The sequence below is a fragment of the Elephas maximus genome, chromosome 25 (genome assembly GCF_024166365.1).
Source record: "Elephas maximus indicus isolate mEleMax1 chromosome 25, mEleMax1 primary haplotype, whole genome shotgun sequence".
In the NCBI taxonomy this organism is placed as follows: domain Eukaryota; kingdom Metazoa; phylum Chordata; class Mammalia; order Proboscidea; family Elephantidae; genus Elephas; species Elephas maximus.
This window is the reverse complement of record NC_064843.1, coordinates 28,020,001-28,033,069: the sequence shown is the minus strand read 5'-3', so window position 1 is coordinate 28,033,069 and position 13,069 is coordinate 28,020,001. Positions and strand designations below refer to the sequence as shown.

The window sequence follows — 13,069 nt, the reverse complement described above, 5'->3', positions numbered from 1 at the left end:
GTGTGACTGCAAGGTCTGGGTCATTCCAAAATATCCAGTTACTTGGCCTGACTGAAATACCCTAACCATGCCACATGGGAGCAGAGGCTGGGATGTCTATGCATGCTGTCGTCAGCCCAGAACGCAAGCTGGGAAGGCTCAGTGTTTGTTCTCGCTTTCCTAAAATAGGGTCACGTGATTCAAAGCAAGCTTATCTACAAGTACAAGGCTGAACTGGGGACTTGGAGGAAGCGGCTGTAAACTCCAGCCAGGAAGAAACTTCTCAGAAGGGCTCTCCATCAGATAAGGGGATGTTTTCAAGTGACAGCTATTTACTTTTTTTATAGTTTTAAGTCAACACATGAGAAAATATTTAAAGTTATTAAGATTTCATCTAAGGAAGGCACAAAGTTCACAGTTGAAGTGAAATTGCTACATGAGTTTTTTAAAAAATAAAACTATACTTTGAAAAATTAATAGTAATTAATAAAATTAATAGTAGTCTCAATATTTCTGTGAGGTTTTAAACTGGATTTCAACTTCTGTTGGAGTTACATCATTTTGGGAGACAGATTTAACTTCACGAGGGTGGACTTAATTAAAAGCTCATGAATTTCTAAAAACTTATTTGTCTTTACCTGAATTCCTCAAGTGCATTCCATTTCTATAGTTATACCTAAAGTTTTCCTATAACTTGAAAATAAACATGCCTTTCCTTATCTCATCTGTAAATACTGACGGAATTTTTTTCTCACCACCATCTTTCCATGTGGGCAGACGACAGACATTTCGGCACATGGCCACAAAGCTGTAAAAGTAGTGTTCCAAGCTCTCATCTGACTTCTTGTCCAAACGGGAAATAATTCGGAACTGTGTCCAGTCAAAGGTTTTCTTTTCTTGGTCATAAACCACACCAAAGGAAGACACTGTTCTGTAGAAGTCTGCTTGTTCTCTCCTAGTCCACCTTGAGATTTAATCAGAAAGGAAAAAAGGGTGAGCTGTTCTTTCTTTTTTTATGAAATCAACTACTTATTGACTTACTATAAGAGCATGGAACCCTGGTGGCATAGTGGTTAAGAGCTATGGCTGCTAAACAAAAGGTCGGCAGTTCGAATCCACCAGGCGCTCCTTGGAAACCCTCTGGGGCAGTTCTACCCTGTCTTATAGGGTCGCTATGAGTCGGAATCGACTCGATGGCAATGGGCTTGGTTGTAAGAGCCCCTGAAGTCAAGAAAGCAGGTAGAGCTCATCTGTCTGCTTTATTATTTTTATTTAAGTTAAATTGTCCTGAGAGGCTTATAATGAAAACGGCCTATTATCCTAAACCCAAAGAGGTCCGAACCCACTGCTGTCAAGTCAATTCTGACTCATAGTGACCTGACAGGACACAGAACTTCCCCATATGGTTTCCAAGGCTGTAAATCTCTATGGAAGCAGACCGCCACATTTTTCTCCTGTGGAGTGGTTGGTGGGTTCAAACTGCCGGCATTTTGGTTAGCAACCAAGCACTTATCACTGAGCTACCAGGGCTCCTCTCAAAGAGGTAGCCACTTCCAAATATTTAGCTCTTTCTTCAAGTATTTACTTCCCTATTTCTAAATCATGTGTGCATACTTGCTATTTCTTGATTCATCAGTTTTAGAAATGATCTAATATCCTCTTATAGTAAATATATCAATTTAAAAAATACACTAAAACCTGTGAAAGCCAGAACCTGTCAGAGAAGGAAAACGCAAATATTATCCACTAAAACAAAAGACAGAAAACTGGTAAGACTGTACCCTATCAAAGGCAGAAAACTTGTGAGACCCTGAAAAACAAAGTAGCCCTGCAGAGTTCCGGCTCTCACAGGTTTCACTCTACTACCATAATGCTGAAGCGTTATACTCAAATGTTCTCCCTGTATGACATCACAGAAGTCTGGAAGGATCTTTCCAAACCGCTAAATTCAATACCTTCATTTTACAGATGAGGAAAACGTTCCAGAGAAGGGAAGTGACTACCTCGGCCGCACAAATGTCCTGACTCCCTATTTTCACATTGGCCTTCTTCCTGGGTCTATGTAGGCTGGCAGCCCATATCAGTTATCTTCTCCAGAACACAAAGGTTTCTCTAGTCTTTATATCCTACAGGACTAAGCTAATGACTGAAGGGAGCGAGATTAGTACATATCACCCGTAGTCTTTATAAGTGGCTCTTGGGCATGGTATTCTCTAACCTCAGAGGGAGGGGCTGGGAGTGAAAAGGTGGAGTGAGGGTCAGTGGGTGGCTGAGAAGCAGGCAAGAGGGGGCTCTGGCTCTTTTCTTTGGAGCTATGAAGGACGGGAGAAATATTTTCCCTGAATTACACAGAAGGAGTGCACAAAAGTAACTGGATTTGCTACGTGGTGTTCTTCTACTTCACTGGATGCCACATCAGAAGAATAGAGAGATGAAGACTCAAAGAACTACAGCTTCATTGACATTTTCTGGTGGCACCATTTCTAGGCTATGCAGACCTTCTGAAGCCACTTTAGCTTAATTCTGAGATGGGCAGGTAACTCTTGGTAATTTATACCTTCATTATAAGCTGGCATTATATGGTACTTATTGCTCTTAAAAGCCCTGGTGGCACAGTGGTTAAGTGCTCAGCTGCTTATCTCAAGGTTGGTGGTCTGAACCCACCAGCTGCTCCTCAGGAGAAAGACGTGGCAGTCTGCATCTGTAAAGATTTACAGCCTTCTGCCCTGACAGGGAACACAACCCAGAACCCCTGAGGGAGCAGGGGAGCAGTGCGATGCAGAGCTCAAATTCTCGTAAAAAGACCAGACTTAATGGTCTGAGACTAGAAGGACCTGAAGGTCGTGGTCCCCAGGTCTTCTGTTAGCCCAAGACAGGAACCATTCCCAAAGCCAACTCTTCAGACAGAGATTGGACTGGAATATGGGATAGAAAATGATACTGGTGAGGAGTGACCTTTTTGGTCAAGTAGACACATGAGACTATGTGTGCAGCTCCTGTCTGGAGGGGAGATGAGAGGGCAGACGGGGTCAGAAGCCAGCTGAATGGACACGAAAATAGGCAGTGTAGGGAAGGAGTGTGCTGTCTCATTAGGGGGAGAGGAACAAGGAGTATATAAATTTTTGTATGAGAAAAAAGGCTGACTTGATTTGTAAACTTTCACTTAAAGCACAATAAAAATTAAAAAAAAAAAAAAAGATTTACAGTCTTGTAAACCCTATGAATAAGGAAGACCGAAGAAGAATGGATGCCTTTGAATTATGGTGCTGGTGAAGAATACTGAATATACCATGGACTGCCAGAAGAACAAACGAGTCGGTCTTGGAAGAAGTACAGCCAGAATGCTCCTTGGAAGCTAGGACGGTGAGACTTTGTCTCATGTACTTTGGACACGTTACCAGGATAGACCAGTCCCTGGAGAAGAACATCATGCTTGGTAAAGTAGAAGGTCAGCGAAAAAGACAAAGACCTTCAATGAGATGGACTGACACAGTGGCTGCAACAATGGCTCAAGTGTAACAACTGTGAGGATGGCGCAGGGACAGGCAGTGCTTTGTTCTGTTATACATAAGGTAGCTTTGAGTCGGAGCTGACTCAACGGCACCTAACAACAAAACCCTATGGGGCAGTTCTACTCTGTCCTACAGGGTCGCTATGAGTCGGAAGTGACTAGATGGTGATGAGTTTGGTTTTGGTTCATTGCTCTTAAAGGCTTGATAAGGACTTGTAACTATAATAAGACAGCTTTAATGCACAATACTCCTTTGTTGTGAGAGAAGTAGGGGTTCTGAAATGGGTTGAAATATGTTTCTCTGGTGTTCTTAAAACACATCCCCAGAGACAGGAGTCTGACCTAAGGAAGAGGGTCAAGTTTGAAAATCACAAGTCTGAGAACTGTAAACCAGAGAGTGTCATCAGACTCCCCTGACAACACCATAGCACTTGGAGGTTGGATTTAATTAATTCCAGAGACATGCTAACTTCACACAAGAGGACAATATACTTGCCTTTCAGGTACCAACTTTACATTTTGTCACCTTTACCACCTGGCACTGTGGGCTGCCACATCCCTTGGGACATGGAAGCCCCACATTGGGGAGCCACTCAAGCCTCACCCTATGTGTCTTTTCATCTGTATCCTTTTGGCTGTAATAATAAAACTGTAATCGTAAGAATAATGCTTTCCTGAGTTCTGTGAGTCATTCTAAGAATCCAAGGGGGAGTAGGAATCCCCAAATTTTAGCCAGTAGCTCAGAAGGGAGGGGGCCCTGGGAACCCCCAAGCTTATAGCTGGCATCCTGAGGGGACAGTGGGAACTCCTGACCTTGCAGCTGGCATCTAAAGTCTGGGCAAGACTTGGAGGTCTGGAGGACTGTGCCCTTCCGACCTAGCTTCAGTGCTTAGAGTCAGAAGAATTGCATTTGCAGTTGGTATCAGAGAGGATATTCAGAATGTGTGTTGGAAAAGACATACACACGCACAGACACTTCAGTATCTCAGCATGCCCTTTCGGCCATTGGCTTTTACCTCTTTTGGGCTTCCTTGTTGATGAGGTCCATTTCGGCGGTTCTCCTGAACATCTCTTCCTGGACCCAGTATCCCTGGTTACCCGGTCCCAGAATTTCAGGCCGGCAGGGTTCTTTGCGGTTGCAGCGCTGGTAGACAGTGACCAGACGTCTGAGACGAGCTGTCAGAGCGGAAGAAACTGGCCAGGGCGATTTGTCTGGGTCGGAGCCATCCTGGGCTTCAAACATCAGTGAGGATATTAGTATTTACAAACAGAACTAAAACAAGGGTGGCTTTTTTCTCTCCCCCTTGTTTGTTTAAGTAAGAACAAAGCTGGCTCAATAACTTAAAAGAATTACTGTTTAACAGTTGGCTCAAGGAGCTGGGTACAGCTGGAAGAGCTGCAACTTTGCTGAAGGAACAGCTTTCTGCTGTGGTTGGCTCTGCCATCTCTCAAATACAAACACACCCTCCTGTGGGGGCAGAACTGATCTGAGGACTGTGCTTTAAACCACAGGACTGAGCAGACCCTCTGTTGACTTCTCTGTGCAGAACTATGGGCTTTTGAGTAGCCAGTCCAACTGCCAAAGCCTCCATTGATTTTGAATTTGTGGGATGGGAGTAGAGTGGGGGAAATAACCCAAAACAAAACAAAAAATCAGTGAAACCACAATCCCTTTTTATCTCTCAGGCCCCATCTTGACTTAAGTTATTATTATTTAACTCACATTTGCATTTCAATGCCAGTTAGAGGAAGCTTGTCAAAGCCATGTGAAGCTCCATGCAAGACTCCAGGAGAGTTTGACAAGGGTCAACATATTTGGCTTTTTAAAAGATGGTCCTTAAAAAACAGCATTCTCACTACAAATGAACTCCAGGATAACCACAAACTGGGACCTTACTTTTCTTTGCCTTCAGAAGGACACAGTCTCACCTGCCTGGCTGTCATCCTTCTTTTCACCAAAAATGCCATCACCTCCATCGCTGGAACTCTCCTAGGGACAAATGAAGCCATCCCATCAGCAAAACTGAGCTAGCAAGAAGCCAGCTCAGACACCGCCCTCCAGAGGAGTGAGCACACACCAGGGACAGCTCCTGCCCACAAACATCTCCAAGACAGACCCAACTCATGGCCGGCAAGTCAATTCCAACTCATAGTAACCCTACTGGGCAGAGGAGAACAGCCTCACAGGGTTTCCAAGGCTGTAATCTTTCTGGAAGCAGACTGCCACATCTTTTACCCCCAGAGCGGCTGGTGAGTTCAAACTGCTGACCTTTCCGTCAGCAGCTGAGTGCTTAGCCACTCACTACACCATCAGGGCTCCTTGTAAGATGGAGACCGTACCTAGTAAATACATTTTTCTTATGCACAATTTTAATCAGCCAGAAAGCAGCTTATTTAAAGCAAATATTTGTTCCTGGAACTGTGGGGAATGATTCTGCTTCAGGAATGATGAACTGGCATGTTCTCCCTGTTGACTGCATTTTACAAGCACTATTTTAGCTGTGTATTTAAATATTTGCTTTACTATTGTCACTTGCAATTTAATCCAGTCATTTCACGAAGACCGTGCCTGTATTTTTTGTTTTTTGCTGAGAAAAAGTGCATGCTCATGTTCATTATGGTTAGCTTACTTCACAGCAACAGATGCTATTTTCATAAAACATGACTGCTCCAGACACAAGACCTGATGGTGTAAAACTCCAGGAATTTGAAATTAAAATCACGATTTGAGGCTCCAAGATAATCTGGAGTAATATCAAAGGCATAGATCCTATCCAAGTCGGAATATTTATCAAACCGGCACTAATGGTTTCCTTCAAGAACCCTTTGTCTGACTCAGGAAAAGAACTTTAAAAGTGCCTTAAATGTAAGGTAGGTGGGAGTATGCGGGTAGGGGGAAGATATATTGCTATTTTTAAACCGGACAACATTTTTAAAATGAAAACTTACGTTCTATAACTAGCATCTTTTGACCTGAATAAGGGATGAACAACCCCAGGATTCAAGGCTTCGGACAGTTAGAGCACAGGGTCAGAGGAGAACAAGGTTAGCCAACTGCAGCTTGCAGAATGTTTTTTTGTGCTGCCCTCAAGCTTACATCTTAAAGGATTGTTTAAAAAAAAAAAGAAGAAGAATATTATGCAACAGAGACTACATGTGGCCCCCAAGCCTAAGACATTTACTATCTGGTCCTTTACAGAGAACCCTTCCCACCCCCTGGGCTGGAAGACACAACATTGAGACCAGTAACTTGAAAATTCAAAATACTGTCTTGGGTACCTGATACCAGGGTAGGACCTGAAAGAGAAAGCTCTGAAAAGGTAAAGAGGAACAGGGGCCCATTTTCTGAATGTATGTCTCTCTTATACAGAATAGTGACAACAGCTAACACTTCTGTGAACTACGTGTTAAGTACTGTGCAAAACCCTTTACATGGCTTCTCTCATTTAGTCATCAGAACTGCCTCATGAGGAGAAATTATTACCACCCTCATTCTACAGGTACAGTAAACAAGCCTTAGAAAGGATCCGCAACTGCCCAAAGTCATATAGCCAGCAAGTGGCAGAGCTGGGATCCAAAAGCAGTCATCTGATTTCAAAGCCCACACTTTCAACTACTAGGCTATGAGCAAAAAGAGTCCCAGAAGAAGGAAATTTTGTTTTAGAGAGAAGTATTTATCCATTCACCTATTTATGGACACGTGAGTTGGTTCTACCTTTTGGCTATTGTGAATAATGCTGCAATGAACATTTGTGTACAAGTATCTCTTTGAGCTTCTGTTTTCAGTTCTTTTGCATATACACCCAGGAGTGGAACTGCTGGGTCATATGATAATTCTATGTTTAACTTTCTGAAGAATGGCCAAACTTTCCCACAGAGGCTGCACCATTTTATATCTTCACCAGCAACGGACGAGGAGTCCACTCTCTCCGCATCCTTGGCAATACTTGGTATTTACTGTTTTGGTTTGAATGTATGTATGTTTTGATAGTAGCCATTTTAGTTGGTATGGATTTCTTTTGTGCGTTTACAAAACCCCAGAGTAAACACAACTGTCTTCTTACATTCAGCAAACAATTACTGAGTGTCTCTTAAGTACCAGGAACTATGTGCTAGGTTCAGGGACTACAACAGTGAAAAAGATGGAGTCCCTATCCTTCTGGAACCCCCAGTTTGATTGTTATCCAAAGTATAAAGGCCACACTGTATAATGGTGTTGCTGTTAGGTGCTGTTGGGTCGGTTCCGACTCATAGTGACCCTATACACAACAGAATTAAACACGCCCAGTCCCGCACCATCCTCACAATTGTTGCTATGGTTGAGCCCCCTGTTGCAGCCACTGTGTCAGTCTATCTTGTCAAGGGTCTTCCTCTTTTTCGCTGACCCTCTAGCTTACCAAGCATGATGTCTTCCTCCAATGGCTGCTCCCTCCTGATAACATGTCCAAAGTATGTGTGACAAACTCTTGCCATTTTTGCTTCCGAGGAACACTTTGGCTGTACTTTCTCCAAGACAGACCTTGTTCATTCTTCTGGCAGTATTCTTCATCAACATCTTAATTCAAAGGCATCAATTCTTCTTCAGTCTTCCTCATTCATTGTGCAGCTTTCACATGCATATGAGGTGACAGAAAATATCCTGGCTTGGGTCAGGTGCCCCCTAGTCCTCAAAGTGACATCTTTGCTTTTGAACACTTTAAAGAGATCTTTTGCAGCAAATATGCCCAATGCAATATGTCATTTGATTTCTTGACTGCTGCCTCCATGGGCATTGATCGTAGATCCAAGTAAAACAAAATCCTTGACAACTTCAATATTTTCTCTGTTCATCATGATGTCGCTTATTGGTCCAGTTGTGAGGATTTTTGTTTTATGCTGAGGTGTAATCCGTACTGAAGGCTGTGGCCTTTCATCTTCATCAGGAAGTGCTTCAAGTCCTCTTCACTTTCGACAGGCAAAGTTGTGTCAACTGAATATCGTAGGTTGTTAATGAGCCTTCCTCCAATCCTGATGCCATGTTCTTCATATAGTCCAGCTTCTCGGATTATTTGCTCAGCATACAGACTAGATAAGTATGGTGAAAGGATACACCTCTGACAAACACCTTTCCTGATTTTAAACCAGGCAGTATCCCCTCATTCTGTTTGAATGACTGCCTCTTGGTCTATGTACAGGTTCCTCATGAGCACAATTAGGTGTTCTGGAATTCCCATTCTTCACAATATTATCCATAATTTGTTATGATCCACACAGTCAAATGCCTCTGCACAGTTCATAAAGCACAGATAAACATCTTTCTGGTGTTTTCTGCTTTCAGCCACGATCCACCTGACATCAGCAATGATATCCCTCATTCCACGTCTTCTTCTGGAGCCGGCTTGCATTTCCGGCACTTCCCTGTTGATGTACTGCTACAACCATTTTTGATTTTCAGCAAAATTTTACTTGCGTGTGATATTAATGATATTGTTCGATACTTTCTGTGTTCTGTTGGATCACCTCTCTCTGGAATGGGCACAAATGGGCCAGTCGGTTGGCCAGGTGGCTCTTTTTCAAATTTCTTAGCACAGGTGAGTGAGCACCCCCGGTACTGCACTAAGATGCTGACAACATCTCAACTGGTATTCTGTCAATTCCTGGAGTCTTGTTTTTCATCAATGCCTTCGGTGAAGCTTAGACTTCTTCCTTCAGTACTATTGGTTCTAGAGCATATGCTATCTCCTGAAATGGCTGAATGTCAACCAATTCTTTTTGGTAAAGTGACTCCGTATTCCTTCCATCTTCTTTTGATGTTTCCTGTGTCGTTCAATATTTTGCTCAGAGAATCCTTCAATATTACAACTCGAGGCTTGAATTGTTTCTTTGGTTCCTTCAGTTTGAGAAATGCTGAGCTTCTTCCCTTTTGGTTTTCTAACTCCAGGTCTTTGCACATTTCATTATAATACTTTGTCTTCTCAAGATGCCCTTTGAAATCTTCTGTTTAGCTCTTTTATGCGATCATTTCTTCTGTTCCCTTAAGCTATTCTACATTCAAGATCAAGTTTCGGAGTCTCTTCTGACATCCATTTTAGTCTTTTCTTTCTTTCTTGTCTTTTTGATGACCTTCTGCTTTCTTCATGTAAGATGTCCTTGATGTTTGCCACAACTCATCTGGTCTTTGGTCATTAGTGCTTAATGCATCAAGTCTGTTCTTGAGATGGTCTCCAAATTCCCACTCCACAGGAGAAACATACGGCAGGAAAACCGTATGGGGTAGTTCGACCCTGTCCTATAGGGTGGCTATGACTCGGAATCAATTCGAGGACAATGGGTTTTGTTTTGATTTTTGGTTATGGGCTTATTTAGCACAGCCTGCTGATCTGCTTGAAAACAGAGCTGGGAGTAGGACACACCCAATTGGCATCTTCGGCCCAGGAGGCACAGAGTGGGAGGGAGGCAGGGCGGTGCAGGAGGTCTGGTTCAGAATGCTGGCGAATCCTCTATTATTTGCTGTTTTAGTACTTGGACTAGAAGTCAAGTTTAATCTGTTTATAATCTGTCTACCTCGAAATTGGGGAGAAGTCACTCCCCATTTTCCTCTTTTTAATTATATTCTATAAGCTCACTTTTAAGGATTCAAAGAGTAAAAGAAATAATAGAGGGATTAATTTTGTAAATGAACAAAATATAGCTCCAGAGGAGTTTAACTCTCCTATAAGGAAACTTCAGCTACTGATTTTTTTTTTAACCAATTCTACCAGGATCCCCGCAGTGCCCTTCTGATCTCCTCCAGATCAAAGACTGATCAGCTAAGCATGTACACTTTAATGTGAACACCCTTCAGAGCCAGGCTTGGCCTGCAGTTGGTCTGGTGGATGCCTTTTGTAGGAGCTGCTGCTGGAAGGAAGAGGTGTGCATGTGCAGCTGAAAGACTTTCTATTTTTTTTTTTTTTTTTACTGTGGAAAAAAATGACTGACTAGAAAAAAGGAATACCAGAATATCTACAGAGTAATCATTACTCTGTTACCTAGTAGCTGGGAAAATCTGGCAAAATTCTTTAATTTCCTGGACCTACATTTCCTCAGTTGTCAAATGAGGGCAATAATACCTGATGTGTTTACCTCACATGGTTGAGGGAAGATTTAATGAAATAAATATACATGAAAGTGCTTTGTAAAGGCTAAGTTCCATATAAATATAAGTATTATTTTAATTTCTATGGTACTTGAGTGTTTCTATGGGAAAACACACTCCAAATTCCAGACAAAATAGTAACAGTGTAAGCAAAGCACTGGAATGGTAAAACTTGGATTTTAACTGTCAAGACCAAAACCTAACTTCCTTCAAGCCCAGGGTCTGCAACTTCATAGTCTCTGTCAGAAAAGAGAAGAGGAGGGAACACTTCTCAGTTCATTTTATGAAGCTAATACCACCCTGATACTACAACCAGACAAAGACAGCACAAGAAAACTGTAGACCAACATCCCCTAAGAATACAGATGAAAAAATCCTTAATGTTAAAAAACAGAATTCAACAACACATAAAAAGAATCATATACCATGACCAAGCGGGGCTTATTCCAGGGATGCAAGGCTATAGCAATATTTGAAAATTAATCAATGTAATCTACCATATTAACAGGCTAAAGCACCCAAACCACACAGTCATTATCAATCCACGCAGAAAAGGTCGTCTGACCAAAATTTAGTACCCGTTCATGACAAAAAAGGACTCTCAGAAAAACAGGGATAAAGGGGAGCCTCCTCTTAATAAACAGCATCAACAAAAATATACAGTTAACGTTATATTTAATGGGCAAAGACTGAATGTGTTTCCCTTAGTCTCAGGAACAAGGCAAGGATGTCTGCTCTCACGACTCTTATTCAACACAGCACTGAAAGTTTTAGCTACGGCTAACGCGATAAGGCAAAAAAAAAAAAAAAGGCATACGGATAAAAAAGGGAGAAATAAAACTGCCCCTATTTGCGGATGACACAGAAAATCCCATGATATCTGTAAAAAAAAGAAAAAAAAAGGGGGGAAAAATCCTCAGAACTAATGAGTAATTTCAGAAAAGTTGAAGGATACAAGATATACATACAAAAATCAACTGTATTTCTAGATACTAGCAATGAACACATGGACACTAAAAATAAAAATGAAATGCCTTTTACAACCACTCCAAAGAAAATTAAATACTTAGATGTAAATCTAACAAAACATGTACAGGACTTGTATGTGGAAAATGACAAAATGATTATAAAACAAATCAAGAAAGACTGAAATAATGGAGAGACACAGAAACAATCAATATGGTAAAAATGTCAATTCTTCCCCAATCTGATATACAGGTTTAGTGCAATTCCTATAACAAGCCAGCAAGATTTTTTTTTGTAGATATAGACAAGATTATTCTAGAATTTATATGGTAAGGCAAACAAACCAGAACAGCTAAAATAATTTTGAAAAGAACAATGTGGGATTAACCAGTCCATCTCACTTTAAGACTTATGATATAACCACAGTAATCAAAGCTGTGTGCTACTGACAGAGGAACAGACAGATCAATGGAAGAGAACACAGAACCCAGAAATAGATCTAGACAAATATGCCCAACTGATTTTTTAAAAATTTTATTTTGTTGTTGTTGAGACTATACAGAGCAAAACATACACAAACTTGACAGTTTTTACATGTACCTTTTTTTTTTTTTATTTAGTGACACTGATTACATTCTTAGACTTATATAACTATTCTCACCCTCCTTTTCTGAACTGTTCCTCCCCCATTAACATAAATTCACTGTCCCCTAAGGTTCCTATCTAATCTTTCAAGGTGCTGTTGTCACTTTGATCCCATATACACAGTTCTTAAAAAAGAATAATGTGCAAGGTAGACATTTTTACTAGTTAAGCTAAACTACTGTTTGGTTTTAAGAAGACTACAGGGGACATTTTTGGTTTAAGGTTTAAGGATTATCTCTTAGGGCAATAGTTTCAGGGATTCATCCAACCTTCATGGCTCCAGAAATCCGAAGTACATGAGAATCTGAAGTTCTGCTCTGTATTTTCCCCCTTTTCATCAGAATTCTTCAGTAGAATCTTTGATCAAAATGTTCAATAATGGTAGCTGGGCACCATCCAGTTCTTCTGGTCTCATGGCAAAGGAGGTAGCTGTTCATGGAGGCAATTAGTCACAGATTCCATATCCTCCTTCCATTCCTGATCTGTTTCTTCATCTTGTTGCTCCAGGCAAATAGAGAACAATTGTTGTGCCTTGGATGGCCACTTGCAAGCTTTTAAGACCTCAGGCATTATGTAAAGAACTAACAGGTAGAATGCAGGCACTAAACACATTATTAGGCCAATTAACTTGGATGTCCCATGAAACTTTGACCTTAAACCTCCAAATCAAGGAACCAAATCCCATGAGGTTTTTGGTTATACATAAGCAGCCTTGGCAGCTACTTTTGTTCTTGTTGTTATAAATATATCACACAACTTTTGCTAATTCAACTTTCTACAGGTGTACAACTTGTTGACAGCAATTACAATAACAGGCTGTGCAACCCAAACTTTAATCAATGTGATATTCCAAC

The 13,069-nt window shown here is 41.3% G+C and overlaps 1 protein-coding gene across 7 annotated transcripts in view; it reads right to left on the bottom strand.

Moving 5' to 3' along the window:
* CHD6 (chromodomain helicase DNA binding protein 6) overlaps window positions 1-13,069 on the bottom strand; it is a 230,676-nt gene that overhangs the window by 22,788 nt on the left and 194,819 nt on the right. For all 7 annotated transcript variants that reach the window (XM_049869932.1, XM_049869935.1, XM_049869938.1 and 4 more), the window contains 3 exons: window positions 5,420-5,480; window positions 4,507-4,723; window positions 735-943 (listed from right to left, as the gene is read on the bottom strand). In XM_049869932.1, coding sequence (XP_049725889.1) covers window positions 735-943; window positions 4,507-4,723; window positions 5,420-5,480 — 487 coding nt within the window. The remainder of the gene's footprint in view (window positions 1-734; window positions 944-4,506; window positions 4,724-5,419; window positions 5,481-13,069) is intronic.